The sequence below is a fragment of the Myotis daubentonii genome, chromosome X (genome assembly GCF_963259705.1).
Source record: "Myotis daubentonii chromosome X, mMyoDau2.1, whole genome shotgun sequence".
Lineage (NCBI taxonomy): Eukaryota > Metazoa > Chordata > Mammalia > Chiroptera > Vespertilionidae > Myotis > Myotis daubentonii.
This window is the reverse complement of record NC_081861.1, coordinates 26,237,286-26,252,299: the sequence shown is the minus strand read 5'-3', so window position 1 is coordinate 26,252,299 and position 15,014 is coordinate 26,237,286. Positions and strand designations below refer to the sequence as shown.

Genomic DNA, 15,014 nt, shown 5'->3' with positions numbered 1-15,014 from the left:
CCCCTATAGGTTTTTGGAGGGACAGAGCCTACCCCTTAAGCACCATGTCAGAGAGCAGACCAGAAAATTAGAAAAAGCTTCAGCCACAGGCCTAGAGGGAGCATGCCAGTTTCCTGTTGCCAAACCCACCCCTCAGATAAGTACCATATTTTTCCGCATATAAGACGCCCCCATGTATAAGACACCACCTCCCCACTTTTCCAACCCAAAATTAAGAAATTAATATTTTAGCCCTAACTGGTTTGGCTCAGTGGATAGAGCGTCGGCCTGGGGACTGAAGGGTCCTAGGTTTGATTCCGGTCAAAGGCATTTTACCTTGGTTGCGGGCACATCCCCAGTAGGGGGTGTACAGGAGGCAGCTGGTCGATGTTTCTCATCGATGTTTCTAACTCTCCCTTCCTCTCTGTAAAAAATCAATAAAACATATTTTTTAAAAGAAATCAATATTTTAAACATTTTGCTGGTTTTTCTCTTAAGGCCTTTTTTTTTTTTTTTGGCATCTTAAGAAGTTGTACTTCCTGTTTTCTCCACTGTCTGATCATACACTCAGTGGAGGAAGGTCCAGATTGCCTCTCTGCAGCTCTATTTCCATGCTCTTTTGCATAGCTGATTACGTTCAGTTTGAATTTTGCAGAGTTAGACAATCACTTACCAGTATTTATCTTTTTTGTTTTTTGACATCTTTATGGGCTCAGAACACTCTGGTCCATGTTGCATTGTGCACTCTCCACCTCCACCTCCAATTATGGCATCAGCTGACATCCATAGCAATAAGGCTCGTGATTGGAGGAAGCCTGTTTGACAAGGTAATGGGCAGCTCCACACCCATGCGGCTCCCTCCTTCCCTGACTTCCTTGTATAAGACACCCCTTGGTTTTCAGTCTAACAATTTTAGGAAAAAATAGCATCTTATACACGAAAAAATACATAGATGGAAATAAGGGTGAAGAGGGTCAGAAACAGCCCCAGTAAGGAGTAAATGACTTACTTGCTTTACTTGCTTTGATAGTTACAGCCAGGAATAGACAAGGGTTTTCCAAGTCCTGATCCACTGTTCCCATACCCAATTTGTCTGCATTTGGGCATCAGGAAAAGTAGGCTTATATGAAACAAATTTGGAAATTCTGTTAAAGTTACAAATGTTTAAGCTAATATAAGGAAACATGTCTATGACATGAATATGTGGGATACATAGTAGAATCTCTAGTACAGCGGTTTAAATTGGTGGGCTCTCAGATTACCTGAGTTCAAATCCTGGCTGTATCATTTACTAGTTGTTTTACTTGGACAAGTTGCTTATCCTTTCTGAGCCTCAATGTGCTCATCTATAAAATGGAAATAGTAATAGCACCTATTTGGTTGGGGGTGGTTATAAGGCTCAGATGAGAAGGACACATATTAAATGCCAATGTGTAGCACAAATGAATTCCTGACACATAGGCACTGATAAATATTACCTATGGTTATTATTTTTCATCACCACCATCATCATCATTATTATTTTACTTCTGGGAGACTTTTAAAACTTGAATACAATAAACTCCTCTTACTTCAGGATTTCACCCATCCCAGGCTACTCCTTTGTCCTAAACCTCCATTCTTTAGGTTTTCCAGGCTAGAAGTTTTGTAATCATCTTTGAGTCCCTCTCCTTTAGGCTCATTGTCTGTCACCGAGTCTTATCTTGTTTGTTTAAAATGTTTCTCAGTTAGCCTCTTCCTCTTCATTCCCATTCTAATTCAGGCCTTGATTCCCTCTGGCCTGGATTGCTGCTATTTAAGCCTCCTAGCCTCTTTTTCCTGATATAGCTTCTCCTTCTCCAGTTTATCTTATATGTCCCTGCCAGCCTGACCTTCCTGAGATGCTGCTTTGATCCTGTTTCCCCTGCCTTGGAATCTGTAATGAGTCTATTGTCTGCCAAAGGTTTCCTAACTGACCCTCAAGTCCCTCTAGAATAGTGGTTCTCGACCTTCCTAATGCCGCGACCCTTTAATACAGTTCTTCATGTTGTGGTGACCCCCAACCATAAAATTATTTTCGTTACTACTTCATAACTGTAGTTTTGCTACTGTTATGAATCATAATGTAAATATCTGATATGCAGGATGTATTTTCATTGTTACAAATTGAACATAATTAAAGCATAGTGATTAATCACAAAAACAATATGTAATTATATATGTGTTTTCCGATGGTCTTAGGGGGCCCCTGTGAAAGGGTCGTTCGACCCCCAAAGGGGTCGTGACCCACAGGTTGAGAACCACTGTTCTAGAACATCTCTGGCCAATGGATATATGATACTAGCCATACACAAAATTGAAAATTTTCTAGTAGCACATTAAAAAGTAAAAAGAAACAGGTAAAACTTATAGTAATATATTTTATTTAACTGAAAATATTTAAAGCATTGTCATTTCAATGTGTAATCAATATAAAAATAAAATATATTTTCATTCTCTTTTGTTCCAAGCCCTCAAAATTCCATGTGTATTTTACACTTATATCATATCTCAATTCAGACTATTCATGTTTCAAGTGCTCAGTAGCCATATGTAGCCACTGTCACCTCCATAAACAAGACATACCTAAATCTTACTTCTTCCTGGTTAAAACAAAATAGGGATGATAATACCATGCCTCTTTTATTGGTTTGTGCCAAGCAAATTTGAAGTGCGGAAGTGCTTTTTAAGTTGCAAAGCTCCATGAGAATGTAGGGAGGTTACTATTAGGAGTAAAGGTTTTACTGACATGAGAGTAGGATATCTTTGGAGTAAATTAAAAAAAAATACTGTATTAAAAAGATAAATGGGCTATCCTCAATTCATTTGTGGGAAACAAACAACTTTAAGCAATGAAAGAAGAATATAAACATATACTTCCTCCCATTAGCTCTTCATAATGATCTTTTTGAAGACTTTCATATTTTTTATTTCATTAATTCTTTAATCCTCACCCGAAGATATTTTTCCATTGACTTTTAGAAAGAGTGAAAGAGAGAGGGACAGATAGAAAAAAAAAAAAGCATCAATTGGTTGCCTCCTGCATGAGCCCCAACCCGGGTTGGGAGGAGCCTGCAACCAAGGTATGTGCCCTTGACCTGAATCGAACCCAGGACCCTTTGGTCTGCAAGCCAATGGTCTATCCACTGAGCCAAACTGGCTAGGGCCATAATGATTTTTTTGAAACAAATTTGTCACATTAATAAGGTTCTCTAAATATTTAAATTAATCTTTGGCCTTCCCCCTACCCCCCAACTTCAGTATTCTGACGAATGAATTTAGGGCCACTTAGTTCCTCTCTCCTTCTCTCTCTCTCTCTCTCTCTTTTTGGTTGTTGTTGTTGGCCAAAACATTTTTTCTTTAATTTTTGCTCCCTTGTAGCCATGAACATTTTTAAAAGCCAAATGTTAATGTCATGTTTAATCTATTATTATTTCAAAACTACCAGAAAGACAAGATAGCACCCATTCATTGGCTAAATCACAAAACCCATGGTCTATCCATGGCAAAAACCTAACAATTCAGAGAGCTAATTTTTTTTAAATGAAGCAGAGGGAATTTTTTCAATTTATTTTATAAGGGCAGCATTATTCAGATATTAGTTCTTCTCTTGAAGGAGCCAGACTGCTACCAAAAAGTTTATTGCTTTGGGTAATAAAGTGTAGCCCATATGCCTTGTAGTACTGAGGTCGTAGAATCTTTCAGAATTCATTCAAATTCACCCACTTCATTGCAAAGAATTGTAATTGACCTAAAAACAGAACACCAATGATTTAAGGGGAGAAGTGATTTGTAAAATGTTTTCAATCCATTTTATAAGGGAAATTTTCAAGAGCAATTATTTCGACAGGTTGATTAGTAAGACTACACAATCAGAGAACACGTTATTTTAAACTAGAGGCCGGGTGCATGAATTCATGCACCATTGGGGTCCCTCAGCCTGGCCTGCAGGATCGGGCTGAAACTGGCTCTCTGACATCCCCCAAGGGGTCTTGGATTGTGAGAGGGTGCAGGCCAGGCTAAGGGACCCCACTGGTGCATGATCAGGGCCAGGGAGAGATGTGAGAGGTTGGCCAGCCAGGGAGGGACCGTCTGGCCGCTGGTGGTCAGTGCACATCACAGTGATCAGTTGAGCAGCCTTAGCATATCATTAGCATATTACACTTTGATTGGTTGAATAGATGACTGGTCAACTGGACACAGCATATTAGGCTTTTATTATATAGGTTAGGATAGTGATGAGTTATAGGGTGCTTGCTTAAGTGGTATGCAAATCTTATCCCAGCCCTTTACCAAATCAAGTATGTCACTAATTTTTCTGTAGTTGTGGCTTAAACTATCTGTGGCTTACAGGAATTCAACACTTGTTATATATATAACTCTTAAGTTTACAGTGTGGGAAGTAAAGCCAACTTTATAAAGTGGCTTTTGGGTGAAGGACCCCACCGTTTATAGGTTTGCCTAAGCTAGAAACCTCAACCTAATGTATGACCCTTTTTTCCTCACCCATCCCTCTAATTAGATACTAAATCCTTGACTCCACCTCTGAAATATTTCTTTTATCTGCAACCTCCTCTCTATCCTCACTGCCCTCACTCAGGTTTTCATCACTTTTCTAATAAGCAATTGCAACAATCTTCAAACCAGTTTCCCTGCCTCAAGCTTCAGCCTCCCTTTCACCCCACAATTTATTCTCTAAATCCCAGCAGAATGAACTTGCTAAAATTAGGGATCATGCCACTCCCCTAATTAAAAACCTCAAGCTATTCCCAGGGCTGAAAGACAAGATCCAAACTACTGAGCACAATGTACAAAGCACTTATAGTCACAGCCTGACTTATCAGCCTTGCCTTCTGCCATGTACCCAGAAAAATAATAATCAAATTACTTGTGATTCCCCAGCAGTCCCTATCCTCTTATGAACTCTCTGTTCTTTTCCCTTGGCCTGCTTCCTCCACTCCTCACTTCATTGTGGAGAGTCCCATGACCTTCATGCCGTTAGGCTTCCTCAAATGCTCCATGTTCTGTGAGAAGCCTTCCCTAACTCTCTGATCTTTCAGACTCCATAACTGCATTTCTTATTACTTTGTGGCATGAACTTCTAAAGGCTAATTCCTCTCTATATCCCTAGCACATAACATTCTTCTCAACATATCATAGTTGGTCCATAAACATTTGTTGACTAAATAAAGGAAAGAATTGATGCAATCCCTTCCAACTCTATACCTTTCTCTTCTACCCCAAAGAGGAAAGCTAATTTTTGAATTCAGTGTGATTTGCAAACATCTGCTGATATTTCTAGGTATTTGATTAGGACAATTAAAACCATGATCCTTCCTTTTAGCTCAAGTTTAGGTGGTCTAGTGCAATAAGATTTCCTTGGGCCATAGGTAATTATTCTCAAGCCCTACTTTCCCTTAGTACTAAAAGCCATATATACAGTCTGGCCAAAAGAACATATGGGAAGGTTTTACCTTTAGATACGTTTACCTACAGAATGTGTTAGGAATATTTTAAAAACTAAGTACATTTTTAATTACACAGAATCCCAGACTAATGGACTGAGATGGATCTTAATTAGGACCACTTTTACTCTGTATGATTATGCAGGTTGTGCACTGTTCAACCTTAGGGGGCACCATTTTCATTCACCATTATAGGGTAAATGACTCTCCTCCAGGGTTCTCATGCACAGTATTACATAGTGTGCCTGCTTATCTCATCCTCATAATTTTAAGATAATGAAATTTAGGTTCTAAGAGCCAATAGGTTTGCTCAAGGTCATGTAGATACTTCATAAGAAGGTGCAGTCAGTAATCTGTTCCCTTTCTGCATCTCAGTCATTCTGATCCAAATTGCTTCAGGAAACTAAAACTAGAAAAGATAGTATTTGCTATAGTTGTATGGATATGGGCAATATGCTTTTAACCAAACATGAAATTTAAATAATTTCATTTATCTCTGTATTACCTGTTCTTTTAAAAATATATATTTTTATTGATTTTAGAGAGAGGAAGGGAGAGGGAGAGAGAGGTTGAAACATCAATGATGAAAGAGAATAATTGATCAACTACCTCCTGCATGCCCCACACTGGGGATTGAGTCTGCAACCTGACCGGTAATCGAACCGTGTCCTCCCGGTTCGTAGTTCAACACTCAACCACTGAGCCATGCCGGCCTGGCTGTATTATCTGTTCTTGCTTTTCATCTCCAACTGTATTGGCCTTGTCACATGATTTCAGTATTTTTTAATATCACTGCTGCCCTTGGCTACCAAGACTCAGGTGGCTGTTTTGTCTCACCAAGCTGCCAAACTGTGCTGTGTTTTTTTTTTCTCTCCCTTGCTGCCCTACTCCTATGACCTATATTAGTTGCCTTCTTCTTCTGGCTTCTCTTCTTGGCATTTTGTGTTGCTCTGTTTTTATAGCCATTGCTGACCCATCAACCATTTACTCATAGCATGTTGGCTATTGACCTTGGGTCTTAGGTTCTTTTCTGCTGTGGTGTGCCTAGGGGATGCTGCTTCTTTGCCAAAACACTTTTCTTTTCTTTCTCCCATTATTCTTGATTTGGGGCTTTCTGAATGCTTGAAGATGCCAGGAAAGTCGTATCCAAATAATTGTGGCTCTATTCCTATAACAATCTCCTACCCCCACTGCCTTTACTCTTGCTTGGGAGGAAGAATCTTGGTTAGAAAAGTTCATGTAGATCACACACCCATAGCTGATTTTCTCTTTTAAAGACAATGCATTTAAAAATTACTCCTTCCTCTACTTCTTATTCCATGCTCATCATTAATGTCAAACTAAGGTAAATACTGAGGTGTTTTGGTGGGCTTGTTTGAGCCAGAATAGAAAACTGGTTTCTTGAGCCAAAGCCCTCCAGCTACAATGGACAATGTACTGTTTTCATCTTTGTTCTTGATCATTAACGCTGGAAAATTTTTCTGAAACTGATTACTTGCCTTAGTTCCACTTTTTCAGTCCAGATATAGAATAGAATCAGATTAAGGAACTGTTAATTTGTTAAAGGTTTTATGCTTGCTACTTAGTGGTTGTTTGCACTTTATATATTATTTACTGTATAATTGGGAATTTCTTTGTAAATGTTTGTTTTTCAGGCTGGTTGGAAGGAAAATCACGCAACATTCATGAATGAACTAAAAAATCTTCAGGCTTCTGGACTGACGACTCTTGGTCAGGCTCTAAGATCCTCATTTGATTTGTTAAATCTCAATAGATTGATATCTGGAATAGACAATTATGGACAGGTAAAAATATTTTTGAGTGAGTACAGCTAATTTAATTTGGTGACTTGGGGTAAGAATTTAAGAGTGGGTATGGTTACCAAGTTTTCTGCTATTTTTCATAACTTCCAAAAAGAGATCCATATATCTTTTAATTACATTTTTTAAAAAAATTCTCTTTTGAGGAGGTCTGGTATATGACTGGATCATAAAATAGTTAAAATTGCCTACCTGTCAGGTCATTAGATATCTGAGAATGGGATGAATAAATTGCTGAGAAATAAATACTGGAGCAAGACAACTGAAGAGAGGTTTTCAATCTCCTTAACTCCCTCATCCCTCCCAATTCAATGAAAAAGCTCTAGAATGAGAGGAAGGCATAATAGCATTTACTGCTGCTATCATTGTACTTTCCTACTTGAAAAGCTCTGCTCACAATAACCGGTCACTCTTCAGGATGCAGAGTGTAAGTCACTAATGTTCCTCTAGCTGTGCCAGAATTTTGACTCAGGCAGATGGTGTGGATGATGCTGCCATTATAATCTCTTTAATAGCTTTCTTTTATGATTACTTGGAAAGCAGAGGGAGAGGAGTATTTGGATGTGATAGTTTGGGAGTTCCTTAATTATAAGAATTTCTCAGTTTATTCTGAATGCTACCTCTTCAGGGATTGTTATTTTCATCCCCACCCACTCAGTCCCTAATCTTTTCCTTTTTATTTATCCAGGCAAATTTTATCACAGTCTTGGGAGATCACTGGCAAGGCAAATGTAAAAGTTTAAATACAATTTTATTACTTCACATGGCTCTAATACTTTTTAAATGTATTTTAGGGGAGAAATCCATTTTTTTTAGAACCATCTATTTTAATTACCATCACAGATGGAAATAAGTTAACAAGTACGGCTGGTATTCAAGAAGAGGTGAGATTTCATTTTTTTTAAATTTTCGCTTGAATGGCAGAGAACGTGCAGCTATTTCTGTGGGAGGCATACATTTCTAGTTAAGAATAAGTTTAGTGAACTTATTATCTTGGTAATCCTTGAAAGATTGCTTTATTTTATTGAGTACATGAAAGAAAAGTGGACCCCCTAATTCTTTAACTCTTCATGTACGGGTTGTTATGATGAAACCTTTCAAATTTTGCCTTCTCAGCTTCACCTTCCTTTGAATTCTCCCCTGCCCGGGAGTGAACTAACCAAAGAACCTTTTCGTTGGGATCAGAGGTTATTTGCCCTGGTGTTACGTTTGCCTGGATTGGCGTCTACTGAGCCAGAGCAACTAGGGAGTGTACCAACTGATGAATCTGCTATCACACAGATGTGTGAAGTCACCGGAGGTACTGGCAATATTTACTATTTCTAAAGGAAGAATTCAGGGCAGCAGAGTATAGTTTTTCTTAAATACCATATCTGGTCTTTACTTGTTTTCCTTCAGAATATTTTTAACTCTGCTGCTTAAGCTCATTAATAGTGTGATGTTTGCTGCCAATGTAGTTATGATTATTTCAAGTTATATTTTAGAATGTAAAATGCTTCTATTGTGAAATAGTATTTTATTTGATCAAACTTGTACTCTTTGTTTTTCCTTCTGATATAGGTCGTTCCTACTGTGTTAGGACACAAAGAATGTTGAATCAGTGTTTAGAATCTCTAGTTCAAAAAGTTCAGAGTGGTGTAGTTATTAACTTTGAAAAAACAGGACCAGATCCACTTCTTATTGGAGAAGGTACAGTAGATAACTTTGCTTTTACCCTATAGTGTTATTGAGGCAAACCATCTATGATTGGAAAAACATTAATCACAATAGGCAGTCTTCACTCTGCACACACATTCAAATGGTTGCAAACATCCATCCAAACAACTACCACTTATTCATTGCCTATATATACATGTCAGGTGGCCAAATTCTAGCAATTTTAATTCAATGTCAAATCTTCCTAAGAAAATTCTCCCTTTTCCCTACCAATTTCACATTCCCTGGTCCCCAGTCTTGGGATGACATTGAATTATTTACCTCTCTATTCATGAAATATCTGGAGATTCACTGCAGAGTGCCACTCAACTAGTTTGGTCTTGTGAGTGCCAAATGTACCAAGCTATCTTTATGAAATCTTGTGTTTGTTACCACACATCAGCAAGTGATTGTGAATATTTATGCTAGTCTAATCTAATAAAAGACAAACATGCAAATTGGCCATACCTTCGCTATGCCCTAAGCCACACCCACCAGCCAATCAGAGTGACTATATGCAAATTAACCCAACCAAGATGGCGGCTGGCAGCCATGAAGTTGGAGCAAGCAGGAGCCAAGCTTCCCACCTGCTGCGGCCAGCTCTGAGCTCCACTCAAGGCAACAAAGTTTCAATTATAGAAGATAAATAAACCCCAGATACCTGCTTTCAGCTGGCCGTGGCCACAGAGCTGGAGCGAGCAGGAGGCTTGGGTTGCCCCTGGTGATGGAGGAAGCCAAGCTTCCAGCCCGCCTTGGCTGGCTCTGAGCTCCACTCAAGGCTACAAAGTTTCAATTATAGAAGGTAAATAAATCTCAGAATAGAAAAGAAAAAAGAAAAAAGAAAAAAAGGAGAGGCTGGGATCTTACATCGCCCAGGGGCTTGGCCAGCCTGAAAACGTCCCTCAGCCCCTCACCCAGACTGGCCAGGCACCCCAGTGAGGACCCCCCTACCCTAAAGGGGGTATGGCCAGCCTGAAAACAGCCATCAGCCCCTGACCCAGGCTGGCCAAACCTCCATGGGGTGATGTTCCCCACTGGTGGGGGTGGGGGGGGCTTGACCAACCTGCAAACAGCCATCAGCCCCTCACCCAGGCTGGCCAGGCACCACAGCGGGACCCCACCCTGATCTGGGACACCCTTCAGGGCAAACCAGCCAGCCCCCACCCATGCACCAGGCCTCTATCCTATATAATAAAAGGGTAATATGCAAACTGACCCTAACAGCAGAACGACTGGGAATGACTGGTCACTATGACACACACTGACCACCAGGGGGCAGACGCTCAATGCAGGAGCTGCCCCCTGGTGGTCAGTGTGCTCCCACAGGGGGAGCTCTGCTCAGCCACCAGCCAGGCTGATGGCTGCCAGTACAGCAGTGGTGGTGGTAACCTCTCCCACCTCCTCAGCAGCGCTAAGGATGTCTGACTGCAGCTTAGGCCTGCTCCCTGCTGGCAAGTGGACATCCCCCAAGGGCTCCTGGGCTGTCAGAGGGATGTCTGATTGCCAGCTTAGGCCCAATCCCCCAGGGAGCGGGCCTAAGCCAGCAGATGGTCATCCCCCGAGGGGTCCCAGATTGCAAGAGGGCACAGGCCGGGCTGAGGGACTCCCCCCCCCCCCCAAATGCACAAATTTTTGTGTACTGGGCCTCTAGTATTCTATAAGATCCTACACTAGTATTTTTCTGGACACTTTTTAACTGCAGAACATTTTCTCTTCAAATGAGATTTTACTGAAAGTTCAATATCTCAAAATACATAAAAGCAGAGCTATTTTTGTACAGGGGAAGCAACTTCTCCCTCAAATCATACCTGCATTTCTAAGCTTCTCCTCATTGCTGTCAGTTCACACACATACACACTTGTTTGTACCTCATTACCAAAGTGCTTGTCTGATCTGAATCATACATTTTAATTGTCGTGGCCACAATCAGTGGTAGCTAGCTGCCTAGAGAAGAAAAGGGCCAAGTGCATAGGGGCAGAAAGACACATTTCTGTCTGAAGTAGTAGATCCTCTGGTTACTGACTTTTTTGCTGTTTAGTTCGGAACCCTTTGAGAAACTATTGGAAAAATAGAAATCCCTTCTTCCTAGGAAAATGGATAGAGGCCACCAACACACAATTTTGTATTTAATTTCAGGGGTTTCTTGGACTCCAGTTTAAGAACAACTGCCATAGAAGACTTAGGCATTACAGCCTATTTTAAATTAAGTTAATCATAAAGGAAGGACATGATATATTGCTAACAATTTACTGTTCAATCCACAATTTTGTGTTCATTACCTTCACATGAACTGGGAACTTTCATACTGAAAACCTTTGGATTTGGTGTCATATAAATAGCTCAGATTTTCTTTCTAGCTCCATTTCCTCTTTGTCCAGAGTTGTTAACTCTTAAGATTCTGATGAATGCTAAGAACTCTCTCCTCAGAAAAATACACATAACCAGAATTGTGAGTTTAACTTAAGAGGATGGGGGATCTCTTGTTTCCCTGAAGTCATTACATGTATTCCCTAGAGCTCCATATACCCCAGTAAATCTCTTGGTCTAAAGTAGTTACTTGTTTAAAGTAACACTTAAATAAGTAAATAAAATGACCTATAATTGAGAGAAAAAATTGACACTCAAATAATTAAAACTTCTCTTACAAATATAATTTAGATTGATGAATGATCATGTTAAGGGTTATGTAACTCTGCCTTGCCCTGTTTGGGGAGGTGACAAATGAAATATGCTAGTTTAAATAATTAAAATGCACTCAGGATACATTATGCAGCATTATACAATATCTATTTTCCTTGGAATTTTAATGATGATGGGGAACTTGGTGCATTTGCTTTGTTTTCTCTCCCACAACTATGTACATAGATTTTTTTTGTTGGCATTCTTTCTACCTTTAAGTGAATTGAACAGTTTTTATTTTGCCTTTGTGGTGATTGGGTCTAACTGTTTAGTAAAGAATACTTTTGTCATCTAAATGGGATTATAAAGAAAATCTAAATGGAATTTATGACCTATTTTTATCAGATTTGAAAAATGTAAAACTATACCAGGGAGTGAACAATTTCATTTGCCTAATTTGGAAAATGAACTGTAGTGGTTTGGTGTGTTTATGTGTCTAAATCTCAGAAAATTTAAAATTAATTTTATAATATTTTTCCTATTCTGCCTATTTTGGTCATAATTAAGAATGGGAGGGAGATGGGATGTTGGATTAGAAGGAATGGATTAGATGAAAAGAATTGATAAGGAGAACATTCAGATATCCTAGCAGAATAACCTTTTTACCTCCATTTTTCATGAATCACTGTTTTGTATTTTGCTTTTAGCTGACAATTTTGTACAAGAAAATCATCAGCTATAAAAAAAAATCATACCTTCGTCTGTCTTTTGTTTAACTTTTAGATGGACTTATGGATTCATCTAGGCCAAGCAATTCATTTGCTGCTCAACCGTGGCATAGTTGTCATAAGCTCATTTATGTACGACCTAACTCTAAGACTGGTGTTCCTGTTGGACACTGGCCAATTCCAGAATCTTTTTGGCCAGATCAGAATTTACCTTCACTAGTAAGTATAAAACAAAAGGCAAACATCCTTCTGGATTTTCAATTTGTTAATTAATTTTAATTTTTAAAAATCCTCACTCGAAGAGTGAGGATATTTTTCTCATTAATTTTTAGAGAGAGAGGAAGGGAAGAGGGAGAATTGGAGAGAGAAAGGAGAGAGATAGAAACATTGATGTGATGGAGACACATCGATTAGTTGCCTCCCACACGTTCCCTGATGGGAGCGGGAATGAGACCTGCAACCCAGGTACATGCCCTTGACTGGGGAATCAACCATGACTCTCTGATGAGCAGGCTGATGCTCTAACTACTGAGCAATGGCCAGCCAGGCTGCTGATTAATTTTAAATAGTTTTGATACTGTTAAGCCATACCTAGTCTATCTCTTGCTAGAAGTCTAGCTTGTACCCAAAAGCAAGAGAAGACTTTCTATTCTGGCATTCTTTCTTTCAGCTGTCTTTTCTATTTGAACTGACCTGTTTAGAGATTAAGGCATTGTTATTTTTTATGCTGTTGCAATATGTGACTTGGTTTTTATTTCAGAGCAACTGACTTGATTTACATCGTAAAAGCAATGGCTAAGAAGTGTTGGCATTGATTTTCATGTATATCCTCAGGAAATTAGGACTTAGTCTACACTTTATATAGGTTCTCAAAACATATTCAGATCATGTCTTGGGGTGGTGAACACACAATATAATATGCAGATGATGTGTTATAGAATTGTACAACTGAAACATATATAACTTTATTAACCAATGTCACCACAATAAATTCAATAAAAAATAAAGTTTAGAAACATATTCAAATCAGATGTCATCTTATTTCCTCCCAGGGAGTCATTAGATAACTAGGGGAACTTTGTAGACCTACTTTTCATCTTTTTGTAATCAATGGGCTTGTGTTCCTTGGGAATGTACCTTTGAATTATGGGTAATTAAGGAATGTTTTAAAAATGGTCTCCAAGCAAGGAATTGCCTTTTTGTTCACTGCATTTGGTAGATGAGGATTTGATATTATAGTTGTTCTTAGTACCAGATGAATTGGCTTTGGGGATAGGGTTGATGTCTAGTAAAAAGGGAAATGATATGAATTTAATGATCCCTTTCATCTTCCTTTCTCCCCCTATGAGGGAGAGTGCGGGGCATAAAAGTATCACTGCTCTTTCAGTTTAGCACCTTTCTGCTTTAACTGATCTGTAGTGTAAGTTTTCTAAATTTCTGACATGAACCGCATTTTTTCCTGAATTACTATATTTTTTTCAGGAATGGCCATGAAAAGCCTGAATGTACAATTCAAGAACCATTTCAGCCCCTGCTGTGGGAGAGGGTGAATGTTTTCCTCTTTCCCTTAGGGTTCCAAGGTGGCACACTGGTCAAATCTCAATGCCCAGTTATCTCTTGCCCCTTCAAACCCCAGAGAGAATGTTTTAGTTATGAAGTTACTTCATTATTACCAGTGACAGGTCTTCACTCATTTATTGCTTTCTTATAAATCAGTAAACCAAAAATATTTCTCAAGTTTAATTAACATTAAAACCAGGAAAATCTGGAATAAAGAAATACTAAGTAATTCAAACATAGCTCATGTTACCATGCCTTTAGCTTTTTCTCAGCTCCCAAAACATCTTGTAGGTTTGTCGGTCATGAAAGCAAGTGAGCAGGTTTTTTTCTTTATACGAAGGAAACAGATGCTTTGTTATTTATATTAGCCTTACAGTTCTCAGCAAGAATAGGTAGAGCCATGTATCATCCTTGTCCCTGGGACTTGTCCTAACTCCTTTTCTCTCCATATTGTCCATGCTGCCACCATTTCTCTCTCTGGTGCTCTCCATTCCCACAAGATACACCTGTTATCAAAATGGCTGCTCCATCAATCTGCTTTGGCACCCCAGGCACACAGGCCTTTGCAGCACAGCCAAAAGCACCCCCAGCTCTAGCTATTCAAGGCAAGTGTGTGGGTGTGAGAAATGCTGTAAAAATTCAACTGGAAAAAAATTTTACTGGGCCCTGGAGTTTTGACTGACTCCTTTTCAGTCTCTATTTTGCCCTTGCTATGCATTTACAATTTTTCATCTTGTTTGTTAGTGGCTCTAGCTCTGTCATTACCTCCTTAGAAAGCTTCATGGATTTCTTCTTTCTAGCAGTGTTTGGACTATCTGTAACCTCATGGTATAAAGGAAGGAAGGGCAGGTAATTTTTGGAGGTCACAAAGTAGATCTGAAATTCAAGGTTCATCCTATAGATCATAATGATTCCTGAAACATATTCAAAGCAGTTTTATTTTTATTTCACTGAAATTGTAGTTATGAGCATTATAATTTACATCTCCCTTTCCCATTGCCAAGTAGAGGGTATAGAGAAAGAGTGCCCTCCCCCCCACTGAAGCCATTGGTGATGCCTGGAGATCAGCAGCCCTGTTACTCAAAACACTAGTCTGTAGCTCAGTGATGGTTTATAAAGGGGGTTGCAGA

At 39.2% G+C, this 15,014-nt stretch overlaps 1 protein-coding gene across 9 annotated transcripts in view; it reads left to right on the top strand.

The window, feature by feature from the left end:
• LOC132225091 (integrator complex subunit 6-like) overlaps positions 1 to 15,014 on the top strand; it is a 69,635-nt gene that overhangs the window by 16,804 nt on the left and 37,817 nt on the right. For 7 of the 9 annotated variants that reach the window (XR_009450789.1, XM_059680304.1, XM_059680309.1 and 4 more), the window contains 5 exons: positions 7,118 to 7,267; positions 8,077 to 8,166; positions 8,399 to 8,582; positions 8,843 to 8,971; positions 12,380 to 12,543. Coding sequence is in view for 8 of the 9 variants with exons in the window: in XM_059680304.1 (XP_059536287.1) it covers positions 7,118 to 7,267; positions 8,077 to 8,166; positions 8,399 to 8,582; positions 8,843 to 8,971; positions 12,380 to 12,543 (717 nt within the window). In the remaining variant the exon portion in view is untranslated. The remainder of the gene's footprint in view (positions 1 to 7,117; positions 7,268 to 8,076; positions 8,167 to 8,398; positions 8,583 to 8,842; positions 8,972 to 12,379; positions 12,544 to 15,014) is intronic. The other 2 variants (XM_059680306.1, XM_059680308.1) reach the window with 2 other exon arrangements.